The following is a 23,507-nucleotide window of genomic DNA, read 5'->3' on the forward strand; positions in this document are numbered from 1 at the left end:
CGTAGCGGCCACGCCCTTTGGCGAAAAGTTACAATATTCGGTGTGGGGCATGATCAACATCTTAAGGCTTTTCTGACCAATTGTCAACTGGATCCCTTCAACGAGCTCGGCACAGTAGCTAAAAACGTAAAGTATGGCATTTATTGTTACCACTAGGTGGCGCTATATGTATAACTGAATTTTATCATATAGATGTTTTCAGGCCGTGACTATTACGTTGCCTGAGAAGTTTGAGATTTTTTGGAGCTTGAACATGGGAGTTATTAAGCATTTGCTCTTTCTGGACAAATGAAATTTTAAAGGCAATATTTGATGCCCCGCCCCCGTCATATAGTATTTCGAAAAGGCAAGATGTTTTGCCCAGTTGTTCTCTCAGGTCTTGAGATGATAAATGCCAAGTTTGAAGTCAATTGGATGAAAAATGTTTGCAAAGGGGGGAAAAAGCATGACCACAGTGAATGTGCCAAAATCGGCCAAAATTGGACATTAAAAAAATCATAGCTCACTTCCTGTACATTTTCGCTACATGGTCCCAATTGACCTTTTGTGCGTGGTACAAGTGCCTGCCAATTTCCGTAGCTCTAGGTCAAACGTGCCGGGCTTGGTTTTTATTTTTCCACGCTAGGGGGCGCTATAGAGTCGCGTTGTTATGACGACTTTATATTATCAAATTTTTCGCCGGGCCCGAAGAGTGTGCAAATTTCGGTGAGTTTTCGTGAATGTTTAGGTACCCAAAATCGTGATCGTTTGCGGAGAATAAAGAAGAAGAAGAAGAAGAAGAAAACAACGTGGTGCCCCAGAGGTTATCGAGGTAAATACAATTTACCTCTGTAACATCCAGATTATTAATTCGTCCAAAAGACGACCCAATTATCGCTACACCGATAAACAAACTTAACGTGTTCTCTATCGCCCTCTAGGTGCCACAAAAGGCAAGGACAAGAACATGCCAAGATGGGTGATTTTTTTTGCCGATTTATTGAGAATATGTTGAGGTACACTGTGTGGAAACAAAATGGGGGAGGATCAAAACCACAGCAAACATTCTGCTGGTACCTCAAAAATAAAGACGATTCCACTTCAATCTAAAATCAACTTTGGTCATTTTGATAGATGTCTATCATACAGTACAGGGCGTGTTTGGAGCAGCACCACACAGTTGAAATGTTTTTGTTTTTTTTTCTTTTCTTTCTCGCCATTGAAAGCACAGTGGAATCTGATTTGAAAAGAAAAGCATCCTCCCTCCCTCTGCAAAATGGAAAAGTAAGTGTGTGATGAGGTAACGCTCGATCCGTCCAAATGAACCTGAGGTACACAAATCAAATTACAAGGAAGCAGCAAGAATACAACCAATGATACAATAAGAAACACAAGTACTTCCAGTCCCGCACCAAACTCTGGCGTTCCCTCAAAAAAAAAAAAAAAAAAAAAGCAAAAAGATGACTTCTGAAGTATACACAGTAATAAAATCAGAATAGCAGCAAACAAGTGAAACACAAATTTGTTAAGGACAAAAACAAAAAGAAGCTTTTTGTAGCAGCAAAGAGAAATAATATGTCAACTTTTACTGTTCAACACTTTGACACACCAGTTTTTTTTCCACCTGCAAACATTTTGCTTTGTGGAAATAGTCACTCAAAATATCCGTTTATTGGGGGGCATGTCGATTTTTCGTATTTCTATGTACAGTCTTAACTCACAAGGTGAACAAAATTAATCGCGCACGCTGACATATGACAAACTTGCACGAGTTGAATACAAACACGATTTTCAGCCCTAGAATAACTGGAAACAAATATTTGGCTATGAAAATTCAAGTACGATTAAATCAAACACATACGCATAAAATAAAAAAATAAAATAAAAATACAAGTCTACATATGACTGGTCTTTTCTTGGTCAATCACCAGCTTTCATCACCCCGTGTGGGAATCCAGCCCTCAAAAAAAAAAAAAAGAAAAAAAAAATTAATAACTTAAAAAAGCAAAAGACCCTACAAACCAAAACGAACTCTCCTTGAGCGCCATCCGCATCTGCATCCAGAAGGAACGCCTTTTTGTTTTTCTTCAAAGTGCATCAATTTTGTTCCTATGTCACGCCTCGCTCCACAAGTCCAAAAGCAATTTGGCGGAGCGATGCTTCAACAGCATCCCGGAACCTCCTCGTCCCCGTCTTCGTCTCCGCTAGCTTGTTCACAAACAAAAACCAGGATAGCTTACATTCTTCCCGCTTCTTTCCCGACACCTGCGCCTGTCCCACTCGCTCGCTCGCAACCTCCGCGAAACCCCCCGACTCGACATCACTGCCACCTTTCGGCATCCTCCACACTTCCTGTGTGAGCGGGCCCAGCCCACTCCTCCTGTGACGTGCCCCCAGCAGCACCACGGGTGTGGGCGGCCACGGCTAGCGGCGAAAGCTAGCAAAACCCCCATTAAATGGAATAACTGCTAAGATGCTAAGAGTAACGTAAACTAAATACGAGCTAAATATACACGTTTTTGTTGTTGCTCTCAAAAGAATAGATTGAATAAGCTATTTGTCTTCAAGTATGAAAATATATTCAGGCTTCCGCTCGCCACGTGGGGGAAACCGAAGGCACTATCAAGTTTCAAGATGCTTAAATAGCTTGTGTTTGATACATGCGACAAAACGTTGGTTCGCGGCCAAACCAACCAAAAAGAAGCAAACTGAAAATGTCTCACGAGTAAGAAATTGTTGGATTGTCAGTCCATCACTTGAGAACAAATGAGGTTGTGGAAGGGTCGGGGCTTCACAAGTTGACGTCACGCACGTCCGTGGGCGTGCTGGACTGGTCCTGCTGCTGTTGCTGCTCTCTGGACTTGTTGGCACCGTTGGCGGCTCCTGCCCGACTCTGCTGGAGGCTGGCGGCCAGGACGCTCTCGATCTGCTCCTGGCACGCGCGCAAACAATCCTAAAAACACAAGCGCGGCCCAAGGGTTACTTGGAAAGACGACCATTTGTTGGACCCAATGCAAAAGGTTTATGCACAGACTGAAGATTGAATACTACGGTGGCCCTGAAGTGCAAAACGTAAAAACAAAAAACTAAACATGACTGAAAATCAAAAAAAAAAAAAAATCAAAAAAAAAATCAAAAAAAAAAATCACACCAACGAAAAAGGTAATCACAAAAAACAGACAAAAAAAAAACGTAAAAAAACAAAAAACAAGTGCAAACACAAATAAAAAAACACAAACACAAAAACCAGAACAACACAACAGAAAGGTTACCACAAACACAAAACGAAATACCGCAAACACAAAACAAACTTTCGGAGGGCGGAGTCTTGAGTGGAGCACTACTGGAAACACGTGTATGGAGTCAAATTAGGGTCAAAAGTTTTGTACTTGAAAAAATAAAACTTGAAATGAAAATTGTTGTGTTGATCTTGAATTTCACAAAATATGAAAAAGTATTCAAAATAAAAATAAACGTGAAAAGTTTTTTTTGGGTCAAAATGAATTTTGATTCACTTCGGTCCTGCCTTTGAATAAATTATTTTCATTTTTTGCTTCAATATATATTTTGACATTTGAGGTCTTGTTTTTTTCAGTTGCATGTTTTTTTTCTTTTCAGATTCAGATCTTATTTTTGGGGGGGTTTCAACACATTTTTTCAGTTTCAAATATTTTTTTTTCACTTTCAAATCGTTTTTCACTTTCAGATCTCTTTTCTTCCAGTTTCAAGTTTCCTTTTTTCAGTTTCAGACTTTTGACCCAAATGTTACGTGGGGGTGTGGTGTCAACTGAGCGGGGCGTGGAATCATGAGTGACAGCTGCACAAAAGCGCTTTGGAAACACCTCCCAGTGACAGTGCCTTCAGCCAGAGTAGGAATTAAAAGAACTCTTAACTCAACACTTATATACAATCAATCGAATATGGCTATTCGTGTGATTGGCAGCATATGAATTCATGACAGTGACAAAATTCCATTTAAAAATCAGTTTTAGACAGTACTGAGCACCAATAGCGGTCTTTGATGGATTGATTATGCCAGATGTTGCCGTACAAGAGCCACGTTTAAGTCCCTGATATGTCCAATGTCTACTTGGCAATTTGAACGCAACGTAGTCTCCCGCTGGCGTCCGGCCGGTTACCGTCAGGACAACCTAATGCACAGGTGAGACATGCTAAATAAGTGTTGCAAAATTACAACAAACAGTAAGTAGCCTAAACCTAAACCTAACTATAACACTAAACATAACCGTAATCTTAACTCAAACTACCATTAAGTAGTATGACTTGTATTTGTTTTAATGAAGACACTTGGCACTTTCGTCACCACGTGACCCCATTTGAACAACAATAGTTGCAACACAGCACCACCCAATGGCCAATGTAACATACAGTATTTGCAGTACATGGTGTCATACGCTTGCCGGTGATTTGTCTGAACAATGAGGTGGACGGAATCAATCAGATAGATGTCATGATAGAATATATTCATACACAAAAGGGTTTGTTTGTTCGTTTATTCATTCGTTCGTTCATTCATTCACCCCCGTCAATTTGGAAGTTGGTTTGATTATGTTTTATTAACAGGCACAACAGCTTTCCATTCCAAATCCGCTCCTGAAAATTCAAGCATCTTGAAATTTCGGGCACGAATGCAAGTTACTTGAAAATTTACCACTAACTCACAATTAAGTACTCATAATTTTTAATTTTTTGTAAAAATCAAATGAATTATTGTTTCACATGCAATTGAAAACAAGTTTGAGGATAACACACCCACTGGTAACATGGTGTAATAATACACAAACCATCAAACAATTGGACATTTTTAGAGAAAAATCAACAGACAACCTTTTTGTTTTTTGTGTTAGTGTATTTTTTGTGCGTGTTTGCGTTACATTTTTGTTTGTCTTTTTCATTTGCGTTTGCAATTTTGTTGTTTCATATTTGGTTTTTGATTTGCAATTGAGATGACTTTTTGTTGTTTTGTTTCTCGGGTGTCCCATATGATATCGTCTACGATATTACTGCTGTATTTTTTTGGCTGATCAAAATGTGAAATGCGGCAAAATTGAGGTAACGTGTAACATTATACATCGCGATGTCAATTTGGACGTCCACACGTCGTTCGCTGCTGCATAAAAAACAATGTCGGAGCGTGCAAGAGCTGTAGCCGGTTTTGTCGCGTCTTCGGCAAAGTGGGAGTGAGCTTCGTTGTGTGGAGGCTGTTTTGCTACAAGAGGTCAGTTATAATGCTGAACAAAAAAACAAATTAAATTGTAAATTGTGCAAGAAAACTGTTGCCGCAAAGTTAAGAGTAAGTGGAGGCTAAAGACACGCGAGGAGGACAGAGAAGCAGATCATGTTGTTGGGGTGAACAAAAGTGAATTCATTACTGGAGCACTCTTGATTAGACGCACTCCTTATGAATTAAAAAAAAAAAAAAAAAAAAAAAACAGACGGTGGTTGCCGTAGGGGTGTTAAAAAAAAAATCGATTCGGCAATATATCGCGATACTAAAGCACGCAATTCAATAGGCAGCCGAATCGATTAACATCCATTTTTGATGAAAAAATATTCAACAAAACGTCTAACTTTCACACCTTAAGCATGGAAGAATGTTATATTAATGGAACATTAAGCCTTAACATTTTAATTCAATGCTGTTCTAATATGGAAAAAAGGTTACAACCCGTTTGTTAAATACAGTGGCTCACAGTTATAAAACTGAAGTTTGAGATCAATAAACAATAAATTTTCATACAAATCTTACAGTGTACATGTACAAGTTTACTGAATGTTATTTTCTAAATTTGGGTAAAAAAAAAAAAAATCACAACAATCGACTTGTAAATTCATATCGGGATTAATCGGCATTGAATCGAATCGTGACCTATGAATCGTGATACGGATCGTATCGTCAGGTACTAGGCAATTCACACCCCTAGTGGTTGGTTAATACTGAAACTAGGGCTGTGCAATTAATCAAAATTCAATTACGATTTTGATTATTACCCTCCACGACAACAAAATAGGCATAATCGTACAAAAACGATTATTAAACCTAGGGCTGAAACGACATTTCTGCCTCGGATAGCCGCTGAGATAGTCGTAGTCAAGCTAACGGCAGTATGCATGACCGTACGCGGGGCTGTGAGAAACCAAATTTCAAAATAAACCTTACCTTACCAAGTAGTATATGTGGATCAATGCTATATTAATGGAACATTAAGCCTTAACATTTTAATTCAATGCTGTTCTAATATGGAAAAAAGGTTACAACCCGTTTGTTAAATACAGTGGCTCACAGTTATAAAACTGAAGTTTGAGATCAATAAACAATAAATTTTCATACAAATCTTACAGTGTACATGTACAAGTTTACTGAATGTTATTTTCTAAATTTGGGTAAAAAAAAAAAAAATCACAACAATCGACTTGTAAATTCATATCGGGATTAATCGGCATTGAATCGAATCGTGACCTATGAATCGTGATACGGATCGTATCGTCAGGTACTAGGCAATTCACACCCCTAGTGGTTGGTTAATACTGAAACTAGGGCTGTGCAATTAATCAAAATTCAATTACGATTTTGATTATTACCCTCCACGACAACAAAATAGGCATAATCGTACAAAAACGATTATTAAACCTAGGGCTGAAACGACATTTCTGCCTCGGATAGCCGCTGAGATAGTCGTAGTCAAGCTAACGGCAGTATGCATGACCGTACGCGGGGCTGTGAGAAACCAAATTTCTAAATAAACCTTACCTTACCAAGTAGTATATGTGGATCAATGCATTGGAGCACTTTTATTTTGAAGTTGTTACCGGAAGCGTGTCATCTGGGCTGAAGATGTGCTCCTCTATTCGGGGTTTGTGAACAATGGCAATATATATGCATCAAACTGTTGGGCCAGACGTCAGTCACACAACTTCGTCCTGAAGTCAGTTCAAGCCCCAGGTAAGAGCGCTAAGGCATCACTATTCTGATGTTGTATTATACAGCACCTGTTGCCAGAGTTGAGCGGTGACTGCGAGCTAACAGCAAGCTAACAGCAGTGTCAGTCCTCATGCGCAACCCTAAACCGGACGCTGGTTTGGCCGCCTTTTCAGTTGAGTCTATTCATGATTAACGAATCGAGTCATTTGAACGGCTCTTCAATGTGCATGATGGGAACCGAGTCTTTATAAACCCTTCCAGTGCGACGTCATGTTGAAGAGCGCCCCTAGCGGTGGGGGTCAGGCCATCAACGCGAGTGAATTAGAAAACAATCAGTGTGAGCTAGAAAATAGGTCAAACAGTTGATAAATGAGCTACCAATGCTATGGTGAACTTGTGCGCGGCCGACAGATGCTCTAATAGCTCAAACAGAGATGAGATCATTCTTTCGGCTGCCGGCAGCGATTCTAAACCAGACGAAAGACAGTCGACAAACATTGTCGTGTTGAATGCAGCCGACATCCTTGACCCATCCAGACACAAAATAGTTCTAAGAATCCAGGCTCTTGATGGCGTCAAGTCAAAGGGGTCGATCGGGTTCCGCCTCTCCTAAATGAATGCAGAGGAAACTGGGGCAAAAGGGTGACTACTTTGACTTCATTTGACTTTTAGGATTTGATCAACTTACAGTAAAACGAATGATTGATGGATTATTAAATGAAATGAGTAGTTAAGACTATTTTTATAGGAATGATCAATTGGACTTTTTACACATGCTTAATAGATCATGTGACATCAGCAACACATTTATTTATTTATTTTTTTTGTAATGTCAAACTTGACAAGATTTGATGTTGAGCCCGTTAGTTTTGCTTGATTGGACTTTTCAGATCCAGCACGGTACAGCAGTCGGGTTTTTTGTTCATTTGACATGCTCCATATTTCAGAGCTTTTTTTTTTTTTTTTTTTTGACATGTACACATTTTAAATGACATTTTTTTTCTCTTTTATATGCAGTATGATTTAATCACTTACTACCTTTTCCCCATCTTTTTGGATTACAATCGAACTTTTTGTTGTTGTTGTATGATTTTGACAAGAGCAACGCGGAAGCGCTCGCTCATCCAGCAGGAGGAGCAAAGCACAAATTGCATGCGTGCAACCGCAAGAATGTGTTCACGGCGGTGGCGGCAAACGCGTTGAATGCGGCGTGCGTTTTGCGTGGCACTCACCACTTCAGTGTTGGTCATCTTGGCCAGCAGCTCCGTCAGCTTGTCTTTAGTCAGCCTGGGGTCCTTGCGCTCCAGCTGCAGGCCACAGACGGCGGCCCCCACGCTGCCACTGGCAATCATGGATGGCGGGTTCATGGCCAGACCCTCATCTGATAAGACCAGGAGGAGGAGGAGGAGAAGGAGATCAGGAATCCTCCAGTGCGCTTTTTTTTTTTTTTCTCCCAGGCTCTCAATTTCAAATTCCCCCTCGGAGGAAAACAGGATTGGAAAAGCAGAGCAGGAATCCTCTTATGACCACGACTCCCAGCAGTCCTCGTCTGAATGGCACGCACCAGGAAGTGCTCCGGCAACACGTCCAAACGACGGGAAAACGACTACATTGAAGCGCTCGAAAAACGTGACCACAAATAATAATAAAAAATAATAATAATTTAAAAAAAAAAAAAAAAAAAAAACTGGCACGGAGCCAGGTCGGAGGAGCCACCGTCTGCAAGAGAATGGATGGACGCCGTTTGGAAACACATGATCACGTCACACTGAATGAAAAATGATGAGCTCGCATTCACTGACACCCACGTCACTCACCAGGCCACACCTTCCTTTTCAAGCCATCCCACACATTCAGTCACAGATACTACAGTCAAATTTGACAAGTCAACCTCACATGGGTGTTCATTTTCATCTGATGACTTCAATGATTAACGACTTGATTGAAAAAAAATAAAATAAAAATCATCAGCTGCAGCCCTAATGGAAACATTTTGCAAGAAAAAACAACTTCCATTCAAAGCAAATAGATTTTTTTGACTATGAAATCAAATGTGTGCCCATCATCGAGTGGCCTTTTCATCGCAACTTCTGATCCAGAAGAGGAAGTTCCAAAAGGGGATCTGCACGCTAACAAAGCCAAACTTGTGGAAGAAGAAAGGTGTGGGAAGAAGTCAAGTCAATGTAAGAGCTTGTTGAGTGCTTCTCAAGCAAGCTGCTTGTTTCCTGACATTCCATTCGCAGGCCCCTTTCACGCTGAAAATCCCGAGCGGGATCATCACACCGAGAGGGGATGAGTTTGCGCTTCTCGGGGAATTTCATTTTGGACGGGCGGGCCGGGAAGATGATGGGACTTTTTCAACCGCCCTTGTCAACACGGACACAAAGAGGAAGAGAAGGAGGAGGAGGCTCACGGATTACTCATGCTGGGAAAAAGAGGTGTGTGCGTGCGTGAATGGCGCCGTTACCTGTAGCGCACAAGGTGATGAAGGTCTGCGTGTGCTTGCGGATCATGGCCACCTTTTCTTCGGGCAGGGGCAGCCGGCGCAAGATCTGCTCCACAAAGTCGTTGGGGGTGACGGCCGCCATGTTCCAGCGCAATTTGCCCAGCACCAACATCTCCCAGTCCTCAAAACACACACATCAGCAACAACTTGCATCAACTTCCTTCCCACTTGCAACCACAATTCACAAGGACAAAAAAACTTGAAAGCACCTTTTTTGACTCAACACATCATCATCATCATGTTTACACACAACCGCATTATACTGTCGCATTACACATTCACCTCGAAAATCACCCATCCAGCCATTCATCCGTCCATCAAGTCAACCAATCATCCATCCATCCATCGCAAATGTCCAGGCAAGCTCAACTGGCCTAGCATCATCATCATCGTCATGCATATTCCTTCCTCACATCCTTTGTGTGCACAGTGACGGTTGGTCGGTTGACATGTGACACGCTCGCCTTCCTTCCTTTTCCTTCCCATCACAAGACGAGGGAGGTGTGTGCATGTGCGTTCCATAGCTCGGGCCTCCCTCGCTTCCGCAAAGCTTTTCCTTAATAAGCAATGAAAAGCATTATCATCATTATTATTATTATTATTATTAGCCTTTTGGATTTTTTTTCATTTGAATTCCTTTTATGAGTGTTTTTTTTTTAATGACTTAGTTGTAACCTTTGTGAGGAATAACCGGTCAAGAAAATAAATAAATGAATGAATGACTGAATGATTTAGTTTTAATTCGTTTTCAGGTTGGTCAATTTTTATTAGTTTGACTTGTTTAGAAAATGCTTCATTTTAATGTGTTAGTTTCAGTATTAGTTTTTTTTTTTTTTTTTTTACGTGTATTACTTCTGTGCAATAATTAAACACCAAATAAAAAAGTAGGTGTGTCAGGTTATTCATTTTTTGAAATCATAATTAATTGCATGACTATTAGTTAACTCACAATTAATCACACATTTTATATCTGTTACAAGTGTACAATAAAATAGTGTTTCTAAGTTTTCATACTCTTGCTAACAAAAGTAGAACGTGAATTTTTACCATTTGCAGCTGCATTGACAATCATTCATTTCATTTAGATGCCTGCGTTGACGTGTTTTTTCATGCTTTCACATATAACAAAGTTGAGCAGGAATCATTTGCGTCAAACATTTACACGCATTGTCATTTGACATTGAATATGTGCCAGATTTTTTTTTTTTATTTCTGCCAGCTGTCATTTATCCTTATAAGTTGGCAGATAAGCGAGGGTGGGGCAGACAAACGGGACTTCCTGTTCTCCAAGTCTAATATTTGCATTGGCGCACTTTGATGTTGGCGGGATTTTGTCACACATCCAAAATGGCTTCCCCACCACGGTAACTTCACACTGACCTGAATATATGACTGGATAGCCAATAGCCCATACACGCAAGTGCAAGCCGTTCAAGTCACAGGGCGGTCATCTTGCTCCTCCCACCTCGTGAGCAGACTACTGTATCAACTATACGCTATATGTACAGATGAGACAGCTCATAGGTACTTAGTATAAGGGCAGGTTTTTATGGCGGGGTGCTCACTATTTTTAACACACAAAAAAGTGGATGGTATGTGCTGCTTTGAAGAACCCCTGAGACACCAATATTAGATTTGGCAGAGGCAACCTTTGAATTATAGTTAGAATTCTTTCATAAACAGTTTCTTCCTGTAAACATAATTAAGCACATCATTTATACATGTATTTAAAGGGATGGGTTGGGATTTTTTTTACATGAATCTCTATTTCATCCTCACCTCCAGTGTGTGCGATCAGCACTGACTTACCTCTGACAGCGTTCTGTGACACGAGTTCTGGTCCGGTGTTGGTCGAGAGGACAGTAGTCCAGCAGGTTGGCTTGGGTCATTAAACTCCTTTCTGAAAAAAGCCAGACGCCATTACAGCCGGGCACTATTTTTCTGTTCGTTCGAATCACTGCGCGGTGCCCTGTAGGCAGCTGATTAACGCGCTGCAGGCAGCTGATCCGCGCGGCTTCCGCCTTCGAAAAGACAAACAACTTGTAGATTAGTGCGCGTCTATCAGCTGTATGCGGGGCGACGCGCAGTGATACGAACGAACAGAAAAATAGTGCCCGGCGGTAATGTCGCCTGACTTTTTTTCAGAAAGGAGTTGAGTGATGCAAATGTATCACAAATTGTTTTTAGAAGAAAAACGCTTTATTTCGGTGACCCCAGCCAACTTGCTGGACTATTTTTCTCTCGTCCAACACCGGACCAGAAGTCGTGTCACAGAACGCTGTCAGGGGTAAGTCAGTGATGATCGCACACACTGAAGGTGAGGATGAAATAGAGATTAATGTAAAAAAATCCCAACTATCCCTTTAAGGCAAGTTGCAAAATGTCTGAAGTCCTTTTGTTTATATTGAACAAATTTAAAACATGATAAATCTACGAAGTACTGTCTCAAATGCTCTCCAATTTCTGTACTACAAATGTATCGGATTGTATGCCAAGAAAGAAAGGTTGCTTGGGAGGAGCAATATGGCAGCCTTGTGACTTCAAGAGTCTTGGCCTATCGGCTATCATATATTCAGATCAATGGTACTTCCAATAGTTGTGCTACGAAGATCTCTTCAGACCCATAACAATTGGACCGGCTGGTACAAGCAGATGATTGACAGTGGCCGCACACATGCTAGCATTTAACCATTTAACACCCCCGTGGAGGGAAGCTGCTTTGAGCTTGGAGGTCCATGCGCTCACTTCCCGGACAGATGTCCCCTCCCCTCGCCGCTCTTCCAGCTGAAGAGCCACTGCCGCTTTCCTCTGGCCTTCCTGTGAGGATATCCAGGAATACTGCACATCGTAACACTATGACAGTGAACGTGACCTAAATGGGCCAACATGGCAGCCCAATGACTTTGCCAATCAACGCGTACATTCACAACAACTCGCTCATGACCGAAATCTTGTGCTTTGTTTCTTTCGTGTGGTGCAACCTGAAAATGAGTCCTTTTTCCAAGGGAGCTCGAGTGTCGAACACTAGATGGCATTGCACTCCTCTACAGGCACGGGAGAATCGGAAGCTTCCTGTGAAACCAACTCGCCCCTTAGCACTTGAGTCTCGTGAGTCGAGAGCGTTTCTTACCAGCAGTTCCGGCGTGGTGATGGAGTTGTCCGTGTACATGCACAGCCGCTCGGCAGAGATGGGCCTGCTCTCCTTTAATTTGGAAGCCAGGAAGAGGCAGACGGCACCCAACAGCTGCAGATAATTCTTCCTGGTGGGCATCACAGCAAGGAATCGATCCAAATAATTGATGGCCAGTGGGAAGATGTCCTCTTCGCTGTTCTCGGCCTCGCACACCTGGAGGGGGGGGTTTGCATTTGAGCAAAGAAAGAATATGACTTTGTGCATGTAGGCTGGAGTGGAGTCAATTGTTAAAAGCACTCATTCGCTTTTTAAGTTGCAGAAATGTAATAAGAAGAAATCGGGCAAACTAGGCCCAGTTTTGGGCTTTTATGCACATTAAACAAAAAGTGTTGCAAACTGTCACGAATACTTCGCACACACGACGAAAAATTTCACTTCGCCATGCTGTCTGCCTGCGCAGTTTTGAAAAATTAAGAATTTCTATGGTGAGCAAAAGTCTTTTTTTTTTTCGGCTGTAAATTAAGATGACGTAGCCGTGTGTCGTTCGGCCTAACTCTTTCACGCAGTTAGACCATTTTAACACCACTAGCACAAGTAAATATCAAGCTAGGCTAACTACGTCTTTATGAAGCTGAATTGTCTTCGTGCTGGAATTTCCGACTCTCCCACGCCTTTTGGTGACTCATCCATCCCCACTTAATTGTCACACAAGTCGGACAAAACAACATCCATTTCGGCCGTGTCAACGCTTGGCAATAATAAAAGTGCTAATTAGCCAGTGCTAGTATGGAGGGAAGAAAAAACAAAAAACAAACAAACAAACAAACAAACGCTACCAACCTCGAGCATCCAACCCGCCACGACTCGCCTCATGTACGGCTCAATTTCCTTCTGGACCCGCTGGAAATAGGAGCACTGCGGCAAGAAGCTGTCCTCGATGGTCAGCAGGTTTTGCAAGACCCGGTCATCGTGAAGGATGTTCGGGTCCATCGGGGCTAACACTACTGCCGCCGCCGAGTCTGAGTCCGAGTCCGAGTCCGAGTCCGAGTCCGACTCCATGCAGTAAAGCTCCATGACTCGGGGCCCCCGCTCTTCTTCGCGTTTGGTGACGAAAATATGAACACGATAAAAGTGTCCCAATGTTGTAGACAACGTGCAGGAGGAGGAGGAGACGCGCCCTGGTCGAAGCAGGAGGCCGAGACTGCAAACTTTTCGGTTTCAGTCTTGCTCCCTGGTTCGCCCCGTCGTCTCCTTCTCCTTCTCCCTCTCCTTCTTCTACTGTCAAGTTAGCGCGAAGGGAGAAGCGGAACTTCCGGTCAAAGCCTTCAAAATAGAGGCGAGCAACTTATAAAGTAAGAACACTCAAAATAAAAAGTCATAATTACCCACATTTTACGTTCTCACCGTACGACGGCGTATTAGGGCCACGTATATTTTTTTAGGGGGTGGAGACAATATTCCGAGAAAAAAAAAATCGCAAACTTTCCACTTTAGAAAGTAGAAAGAAAAAAAAAACTTTTACACAGGTCATTCAACGAGGAAGGACACAAAGTGAGCAAATTCGCTAGCTAGCAGGCTGGCTAGCTCTTTCTCTTTCTCTCTCACATTTTATGGTGGCAATAAATGTACAAAACCCAATTTACATTCTTAAACATTTATTGGAGGTAAATTGCGGTAAATATTAGTAAAATATATATTTTATTAATAAGTAATATAAATAAACCAGACAAAACGTCTTTTTAAAGAGACTAACTAACCTGACTAGCTAGCTCCTAAGATTTTTATGTGGAAATAAACGCGCACACACAATAATTCTACTGCCTTTATTGCATTTATGGGAGCTAAAGTCAGGAGGTCAAAGAGGTCTAAAATACAAATTATAAACCCCAGACGTTATTTTTAAGAGGAAATTAGGCTAACTGAGCTTATAGGTAGCTCCTTTAATGTTAAGGTGGAAATAAAAGCATAAACACTATTCTCCATTCTCCAAATTTGAGGTTAAAACGTCCTAAATGTAAAAAATAAAAACAAAATTGTGTTTCTACAATTGAATAGATACATCATTTAAAGCATAAAGGAGGCTAGCGTTTGCATGATATCATGCATACACAAACACAAATAGTCTACATTGTAGTGTACTGATGAAAAAATGAAACGTCTACATCAAATGTAAGATGTAAAGAGGAAAGGAAGCTAACTCAGCGAAGTGACAGTGTATCTTGTTGCATGTTTATGGTGGCAATAAATTCCTTTGTTGTTCATTAGCCACACATCTACAATCTACTGCAATTATTGGAGGTTAAAAATGGTGAAAAATGTCTAAATTAAAGTACAAAAAAAAGTGATTTAAAAGACTGAGGCTATTACAAGATAAAAGGAAGCTGACTGGCTAGTTCAAGCAAGCTATGAGTTCTTGCATGTTACTGTGGCAATCATTACTACGCACTGCACTTTGTGGAATTCCAAAAAAAAAGGATAAGAGGACTCAAATACAACAAAAATATCAAAAGGAATGAGACCATTCAGAGAAAGAAGCTAACGGCGCTTATAGAGGCTAGCTAGTTGCTGACGTGTTATGGTTAGGGTTGTCACAAGAACCGATACTTCGGTGCCAAGTCAATGCCAAGATTCTGAAAATGTGACGGTACTGCCTTTTCTACAATACCCGAAGTATCGTTGGTATCGAGGCGGCATATCTGGCCGCGTCTTTTGTGTTGTTTTGGGGATTTATTTATTTTTTTTAATTATTAATCCCACACACACTCACTCACACAAGCTTACATCATGTAAACTGGGTGGATATGAGCGCTTATCTGGCAACCCATTTAACGTCTAATGACGTCACGTGACTACCCTCCCGCTGCGACAATAACAAGGAAGTAGGGGGGGCGTTCCAAGATGGCCGAGTAAGTAGACGCTTACTGCCGAGCAGAGCAAGCTTGTATTAGAAAAACGGTAAAAACATCGTATCAACTCAGACCTTTCAAAGTTTTTTCGAGTCCTTGAGTTGAAGAAGAGCGATCTTTGGTGAGTCAAACGGCCAAATGTCGAATCGTGATGGCAAAAGGTCGAGCTCTTCCAGAACTAAGTTACAGCTAACGGCTCATGCTAACCAGGCGAGTGCATGTGTGAACCCGTTGATTGACAACTGCCATGAGTATACGGCTGTTCCACTAGCATTCCCGAGGACGGAAGAAATGACGGACGAGTTTCCAACTCTACCTGTCTCACCGAGCCTTTCTCCGGCACCCAAGAAAGTAATGCATTCCAAGGCAGAGAACGTGGATGTGGTTGAGGCTTTCTCAAAATTAATAAATCAAAGAATGGATGACCTTATGATGCAAATTGCTGGTATCAGAAAAACTGTGGATTTTGTTTGCGAGGAGGTTAAAGAGATGAAAGGAAAAGTTGTCTCACTGGAGCAAAAGGTATCCAAACAGGAGGAACGCATGGATGTAAACCAGCAAAGGATCACAGACCTTGAGCGGTATTCCAGAAGGTGGAATCTCAAGCTCTTTGGAGTCAAAGAAATTGAAAAAGAGGATGTAAGGAAGATCAGTATTGAAATCTGCCAAGCTGTGCTTCCTGAGTGCAAAAATCGTCTTTTCGACACCATTGACATAGTGCACCGCGTTGGACCCAAGAGACCTAGAAGCACCAGACCCAGAGCTATCATCATCCAATTCATCTCCTGAATGACCAGAGACGTCCTGTGGAAAGCAGCGAAGACATCCAGGTTCTTGAAGGAGAACCCTGATCTGAAGTTTGCCGAGGATTTGTCAGAGAGATTGAAAGAGAACGCCAGAGCAAATTGTGGCTGATCATTGAGAAAGCGCGCAATGAAAATAAAAAGGCCTATTACGTAGGATGCAGAGCATTCGTCGACGGGATAGAAGTCTTTCCATAACAAGGATAAAAAGGGAAAACAAGATCTAAAAAGGAGCTGTTTGGAGTTGATTATTTGTTTGCAGGGAATTTCTATGTTTGTGGTTTTGGAAAGATGTATATTTAGAGAGTAAGGGGGCGGAGAAGAAAGAAGGGAAAGAGAAGAGAAGGGGGAAAAGAAGGGAAGAAGAGGGAAGGAGAGGGGGAGAAAAAGAAAAGAAAAGAATATTTTGTGCAATATAGTAAGGCTATTTTTTTTCTTTTCCTTTCTCAATCCGCATTTGATAGGTGTAAGTATCTGAAGTATATTTATATTATTTTACCGTAATTATTATTTCTTTTTTTGAAACTGCAATGCTTGGTCCCTTATTGAGGATTTATTGAATAAGCATTCAACACGTTCTTTTTTTGCTATTGCTTGTTGTTTAATTTTTTGCTTGTTTTTTTGCATTGTCGTTATCTGTTATTTCGCTTAATGCCAGGGGGTTAAGACAGGCTTGTAAACGCAAAGCCTTATTTTTGTTTGCAAAAACATTTAAAAGTGATTTTTGTTTTTTTCAAGATAGCCATTCTGTAGCTGCTGATGTGAACTTCTGGAAATGTCAATGGGGGAATGATACGTGGTATTCGCATGGTTCTGAGAGGTCTGCTGGAGGCTCAACTCATAAAGGTACTTTTGGTGGAACTGTTCTACATTCCGAATGCGATTCTTTAGGCCACTATATTTGTATTGTAGTTGAATGTCATTACACCATCCTTTTAGTTGTGAATGTGTATGGTTATAATTCCAAACCTGAAAATGACAAACTAATTGATTCGTTAGATACGAGGATTTCTTTTTGGCTCTCTAAATATCCCAACTTAATTATCTTAATTGGTTTAGACTTTAATGTTACATTAAATGATACTATAGACAGATGGCCCCCTACACAGTATCATAGAACAAATTCTAAAATAGAGGCTTTTATAGATAAATTTAAACTATACTGATATTTGGAGACAGAAATTCCTGGATGAAGTCGCATTTACCTGGAGTAATCATTCTGGCACTAAGAAATCACGTATTGATTACTGGTTAATTTCAGACAGCCTATCTAAGGACAATGTAACGGTCAATATCCTCACAACGCCACTCACCGACCACAGAGCAATATATATTAATTTGCAACTTTCTACTACAAATAATCCCACGAGATCATCATATTGGAAATTAAATACATCGCTCTTGAACCATAATCCTGTGAAATGTGAAATTTTGCGTTTAATAAAGAACTTAAAGAAAAGGCAGATAAAGAAAAGTCTTATATTACAAATTGGGAACTTTTTAAATTTGAGGCGGGTACATTTTTGAGACAGTATGGAGCTAAAGTGGCTAAATTAAAGGCAGCAGAAGAAGAAAAACTAATAAGGCAGATAACCTAATGAAGTCTCGGAGGAGGATAAATTGCAAATTAGGACCTATCAACTTAAACTGGATGAGCTATATCGTCAAAAAGCTGAAGGTGCGTTTATTCGCTCCCGAAAAAGATGGATAGAGGAAGGAGAGCAAAATTCAGCTTATTTTTTCCGCTTGGAGAAACACAGGGCTAAAACTAATACGATTCAACAACTGAACATAAATGGTAGCGTTACCGATGATGCCAGAACTATCCCTCAATTCTGCAGTAATTTCTTCTCAAAACTATATGAATCCAATTATAATAAAAATATTGCTACTCAATTTATTAATTCTATAAACGATATAAAAAGAATAGAGGAATCAAATAGGCTTTATTGTGACAGTCAATTTACAGAAGAAGAGGTACTGAAATCTATTGATCTCCTTAAAAATAATAAGTCTCCAGGAACAGATGGCTTGGTAGCAGAATTCTATAAACTATTTGCTTCTCAATTAGCTCCGTTTCTGTTACAGGTTTATAATGAAAGTTTGGAAAGGGGAAGTCTTCCCCCAAGTCTCACTCAAGGTCTTATTACCTTAATTCTTAAGCCCAAAAAGAACTTGCTTTATATTGACAACTGAAGACCGATAAGCCTTTTGAATAATGATTATAAAATAATAGCTTTATTGCTGGCCAGGAAATTTAAAGACATTTTGAGTAAAATTATAGATGAGACGCAGTCAGGATTCATGACGGATAGACATATCTCTAATAATATTAGACTTATCTTAGACATTTTAGACTATTCAGACCTTATAGTTGATGATTCGTTTATTCTCTTCCTAGACTTATACAAAGCCTTTGACTCGATTGAGCACGAGTTTATATTTCTCTCACTCAAAAAGTTTGGTTTTGGTGATATCTTTTGTTACGCTGTGAAGGTTTTATATGCTAATGCCAATAGTTCAATTAGAATGAAAACCGGTACGACACCTCGGTTCCATTTGAATCGAGGTGTTCGCCAAGGTTGCCCCATAAGTCCCTATCTGTTTATACTGTGTACTAAAATTTTTGCTTCTTACATCACTGATAACAAGGTGAAAGGAATTACTATAGCAGATAGAGAGATAATCGTCTGCCAATTGGCAGATGACACCACAGTTTTTCTCAAAAACACAGATCAGGTGCCAATTGCCTTACAATTCATAGACTGTTTTTCTAAAGCTTCTGGATTAATTTTAAATTTAAACAAATGCCAATTATTGTCTGTCAAAAATTGTAACGATCAGAGGATTTGTAATATATCTATTTATGACAAAGTAACCTATTTAGGTGTGAATATATGTAAAGACCCTAAAGAAAGAATAACCACAAATTTTCCCAAAATTATTAAAGAGACACAATCCAGATTAAATCGGTGGTTACAAAGGGATTTAAGTTTGCAGCTATTTCTCTGTATGTGGATTGGAAAACTTGTGAGGATATTGACCGAATGCTATTTAACTTTCTATGGAAAAATAAAACCCTTTATATTAGAAAAAGTGTGTTGATGAATGACTATGAACACGGTGGTCTTAATGTTTTGGATTTTACCACTTTCAACAATGCGTTCAAAATTAATTGGGCAAAACATTTTTTGAAAAATCCTGTCTCCATCTGGAATTTTATTCCTCATTATATATTTTCTAGGTTTGGTGGATTAAGTTTAATATTAAGCTGTGACTACAATATAGATAAACTTCCGGTGAAGCTTTCCATGTTTCACAAACAAGTTCTGTTAGCATGGTCTCTTATATACAAGCATAACTTCTCACCCCATAAATATCTGATTTGGAATAATAGAAATATATTGTATAAAAATAAATCTTTGTTTTTCTCTAAGTGGGTCGAGAAACAGATTGTTTTTGTGAGACAGCTGTTTAATAACAATGGTCAACTTATGTCCTATGCTGAATTTTTAGGTACTTATGAGTTTCCAGTTACACCTAAAGAGTATGCTCTACTTTTTGATGCTATTCCAACTGGTGTAATAATGTTATTTAAGAACTTTCAACCAAATATACTATCTGTTTCTCCTCCCAATCCTATGGAAACACACGTCGGGGAAATCTGCTTGGCACATTATACGAATGGTAATAGAAATATCCGAGCATTATTCCAAAGATACTCTGTATCCAGTCCTTTTGTTATATCTTTTTGGAACTCTTTTGTAAATGATGTTGCCTGGAAAAAAGTATGGACAACCCCGAACAAATATTTAGTAGCAAATAAGGTAAAAGAAGTTTCATATAAAATCCTTCACAAATGTTATCCTGCTAATCAGTACATGAAAAAATTCAAAAGGGACATTGATGAGAACTGTTCTTTCTGTGGAAGTCATCCTGAGACTGTCCAGCACCTCTTCTGGATCTGCGTCTATTCTACAACCTTTTGGAAGGACTTTTCTCGATTTATTACTTCACAGTTACATAAGGATTTTAGTCTAAAATGGGAGAATGCTTTATTTTATTTTAGGAAACAAACAAAGGATGCATATTTTATAATAAACTTGTTAATTATCTTAGCTAAATTCTATCTCCACAAATGCAAATATAGCAACCAAAAACCTAACTTTGAACACTTCCATAATGACATTTTTTCTTATATAAAATTGATTAGGAGCTCACTGAACAAAAAGGCTTTGAAAACAATTAGTATTTGTACTACCTATAAAGTTTTTGGATGTATGTGATTTTTGTATATACCCCCTGGCAAGTGATTGTTTAAGATTGTATACAACGTTCTTTTGTATACTTGTGCTGTAAAGTTTGATTATTATTAATAAAACAATAATAATAACAAGGAAGTAGAGCAACATGCATGCAACATGGAAGTAGCCCGCACATCTGCGTCGTCTTCAACTGCAGCGGCCCCTCCATTAGTTGAGAAGAAAAAACACCAAAAGTCGCGTATGACTTTGGATTTGAGGTTGATGCGCAAGGTTTGAGATGCCGAAACAGTTTCCAGACGAAAGGGAGACGCATCCAACTTAGCGAAACATGGACATCCAGACTTGTACAAAGAATTCAAGGCAAGTGCATTTGAATTTCCCGTCTTATTGTTGTCCATATCTAAACTAATAACGTTAGTATGATGACCCCACTTGCTTGGCGAAGTAACGTTAGAGTTATGTTCAGCGTCGTCTGTCCCACATAATAAAGTTAGGAAATTTTGCCGGGCAGCTAATTTACTGAATCACCCAAAGTAACATTAAACAATCCTGAAATAATATATTCGTTATTTTGTTCATTTGCGTGTGCGCGCGTGGTGTGAACGAGCGAGCGTGTGTGTGTGTGTGTGGGGGGGGGGGGGGGGTTCCTGTACATAATACATAGTGAGGACCAAAATACGTCTTTATCCAACAGAATGAGGACATTTTTGTGAAGTGAGGACATTTTGGCCAGTCCTCACTTTGCAAGACCTCTTTTTGAAGGTCAAGACTTGGTTTTAGAGTTTAGGTTTGAATTGGGTTATGGTTGGGGTTAGGGTAAGGGTTAGGTTTAGGCAATCATTTTTGATGGTTGCGGTTAGGGTAAGGCTCTAGGAAATGCATTATGTCAATGGATGTCCTCACAAAGATATATGTACAAGGATGTGTGTGTGTGTGTGTGGGGGGGCGCTACAACCAGTGCTGCAACTGGTTGGTAAATAAGCAGCACAGTATGAGATTTTTATTTTTTAACGCTACATTCACTGTGATGCATTTTTCATTTTACATTATTTTAGTGTTTAGTACTAAATGTTCGTTTGTTTGGTTTGTTTGTTTGTTTATTGAACATATAAACATAACATATAAACATAAACAAGTAGCAAATAAAAATTTAAAGAAGAAATTCATAGCAATTATTTGTGATGGTTTACATGTCCAAAGGGAGTAGGAAGAAGTTAAAAACTTATCTAGTCCTACTCCTAAAGCCTAATTTATGCCTCTACGTTTGCTCTCACGTTGATGATCGCTGTAAGTCACATGATCGACGCGAGCCATGAATTTTAAGTGCCGCGTCGCTCGTGGCCGGCTGCGGTGCACACGTCGCCAATCCTTAGATGGCGTAGATGGCTGGGTGTAGCTCGCTTCTGATTGGTCCGTTTGATGGCAATTTTTCTTTTTTTTCTCTCTCTCTCCCCGCCCAGATAGTTTCCGTGAAGGCAACTGGCGGCGCAAATCGACTTCCTGCTCGGAGACCACAGCTGTGCATGTGGATATGTGCCTGGGACGAGAGGCGGAAAACAACAATAACTTAAAAAAAAAAAAAAAAACTGTGTTCGCTAAGCGCATGGCTGTTGGGTTTTGCCGAGTTTACGGCCGACACCGGTGCAAATTGGCAATAATTAATTGCCACGGTGATGAACTTACTCTCCCCCCGGCTTTGTTTCGTGTTTCTGAATTAAATTGAACTTCCTGAATCCGTCATAAAATGCAGAGGAATCGCCACTCTGTGGTGTCCCAGCCATAGCGACAGCGGGACTTGGTGTGAAACTCCAGCAGACACAGATGTGTATTGCGCACAAGTCGGAAGGCAAACGCACGAGTGGAGCTACGCCGTAACGCCTCCATGCGAGCCTCTCGCAGAAGCATACTGAGGCGTTTAAGCCTAATTTATGCCTCCACGTTTGCTCTCGCATTGATGTGATCTACCGCGTTCATGAATTTTAAAGCCTAATTTATGCCTCCACGTTTGCTCTCGCGTTGATGATCGCCGTAGATCATCATGAATTTTAAGTGCCGCGTCGCTCGTGGCTGGCTGCGGTGCACACGTCGCCAATCCTTGAACGCCGTAGATGGCGGGGCGTAGCTCGCTTCTGATTGGTCCGTTCGATGGCATTTTTTCTTTTTTTTTGTCTCTCTCTCCCCGCCCCCCGCCCAGGTAGTTTCCGTGAAGGCAACTGGCGGCGCAAATTGACCTTTCACAAACTCCGCCCCCCAAACGAGCATTGACCAATCACACATTTAGCAACCGTTGCTTTGTAAGCATAGTCCGTCAAGCTTTACTCAGCTCTCGATGACGTCCATAGTCTGATCGATTTTATTTGATGGCTTACGAGACTGCTAACCACCATAAAACTTTACGGAAGAAGAGTGACAACCATTAACAAGCTCCGGACCTCCAAAATGATGAAGCGGTGTGCCTACGGAGTATGTAAATCGGACTGTGCTAAGGTAAGACTATGCTAACTATCGGGCTAACTAGCTAGCAGTAGTGTAGTTTGCTTTCGGGGCAATAACTGTCACAAAACGATACCAAAGTTATTGTCGTTACTATTATTAATGAATAATATATATTACTAGAATGTCATTGCCATCTAAGTTAAGCTTGTTCAGTCAGTGGTTAATGTTAGTTTAATGTCTTCTGTTAGCTTTTGCATTTGTCTAAATGTTGCGAGTTAACGTTAACACAAAGCTTCGTCAATTTTGGCAAACTTAGCGTCCTAATAGGTGCCCCGAGCTTATCTTGTTTTCATTTTTCATGCAGCATTTTGTGAACAGACACCCGTCTCCGGAGTATCCCAACCTTGTGCTTGCTGTACAAGTGTTGAACCAGACAAGGGAGCAGCTCGAAGGCTGTTGAAAGCCACACACACACAAAAACAGTAGACTTAACGTTCTAACGTTACGTCAATATTTGAGTTGAAATGCAAGTAAAA

The 23,507-nt window shown here is 40.4% G+C and overlaps 1 protein-coding gene and 1 long non-coding RNA gene across 2 annotated transcripts; one reads left to right on the plus strand and one right to left on the minus strand.

Annotated features, from left to right (window-relative positions):
- Positions 1 to 959: 959 nt before the first annotated feature.
- LOC144003880 (G1/S-specific cyclin-D2-like) lies at positions 960 to 13,882 on the minus strand. Its single transcript, XM_077500541.1, has 5 exons — positions 13,402 to 13,882; positions 12,559 to 12,774; positions 9,390 to 9,549; positions 8,155 to 8,303; positions 960 to 2,932 (listed from the first exon to the last, which is right to left on the minus strand). The coding sequence occupies exons 1-5, from the start codon at positions 13,633 to 13,635 to the stop codon at positions 2,771 to 2,773; spliced, it is 921 nt and encodes a 306-aa protein (XP_077356667.1). The 5' UTR covers positions 13,636 to 13,882; the 3' UTR covers positions 960 to 2,770.
- Positions 13,796 to 23,491, plus strand: LOC144003882 (uncharacterized). Its single transcript, XR_013279120.1, has 4 exons — positions 13,796 to 13,913; positions 17,009 to 17,116; positions 21,996 to 23,022; positions 23,336 to 23,491. It is a non-coding gene; the product is annotated as an uncharacterized LOC144003882 (long non-coding RNA).
- The last annotated feature ends 16 nt before the right edge of the window (positions 23,492 to 23,507 follow it).

Source organism: Festucalex cinctus, chromosome 16 (genome assembly GCF_051991245.1).
Source record: "Festucalex cinctus isolate MCC-2025b chromosome 16, RoL_Fcin_1.0, whole genome shotgun sequence".
In the NCBI taxonomy this organism is placed as follows: domain Eukaryota; kingdom Metazoa; phylum Chordata; class Actinopteri; order Syngnathiformes; family Syngnathidae; genus Festucalex; species Festucalex cinctus.

What these genes read in the sequence shown, in the direction of transcription:
- LOC144003880 (XM_077500541.1), bottom strand. Translation starts at nt 13,635, where the DNA reads ATGGAGCTTTACTGCATGGAGTCGGACTCGGACTCGGACTCGGACTCG. An exon ending in TGGCGGGTTGGATGCTCGAG is followed by an intron (nt 12,775 to 13,401) that starts GTTGGTAGCGTT and finishes CCCCCCCTCCAG; the next exon opens with GTGTGCGAGGCCGAGAACAG. An exon ending in CATCACCTTGTGCGCTACAG is followed by an intron (nt 8,304 to 9,389) that starts GTAACGGCGCCA and finishes TGGTCTTATCAG; the next exon opens with ATGAGGGTCTGGCCATGAAC.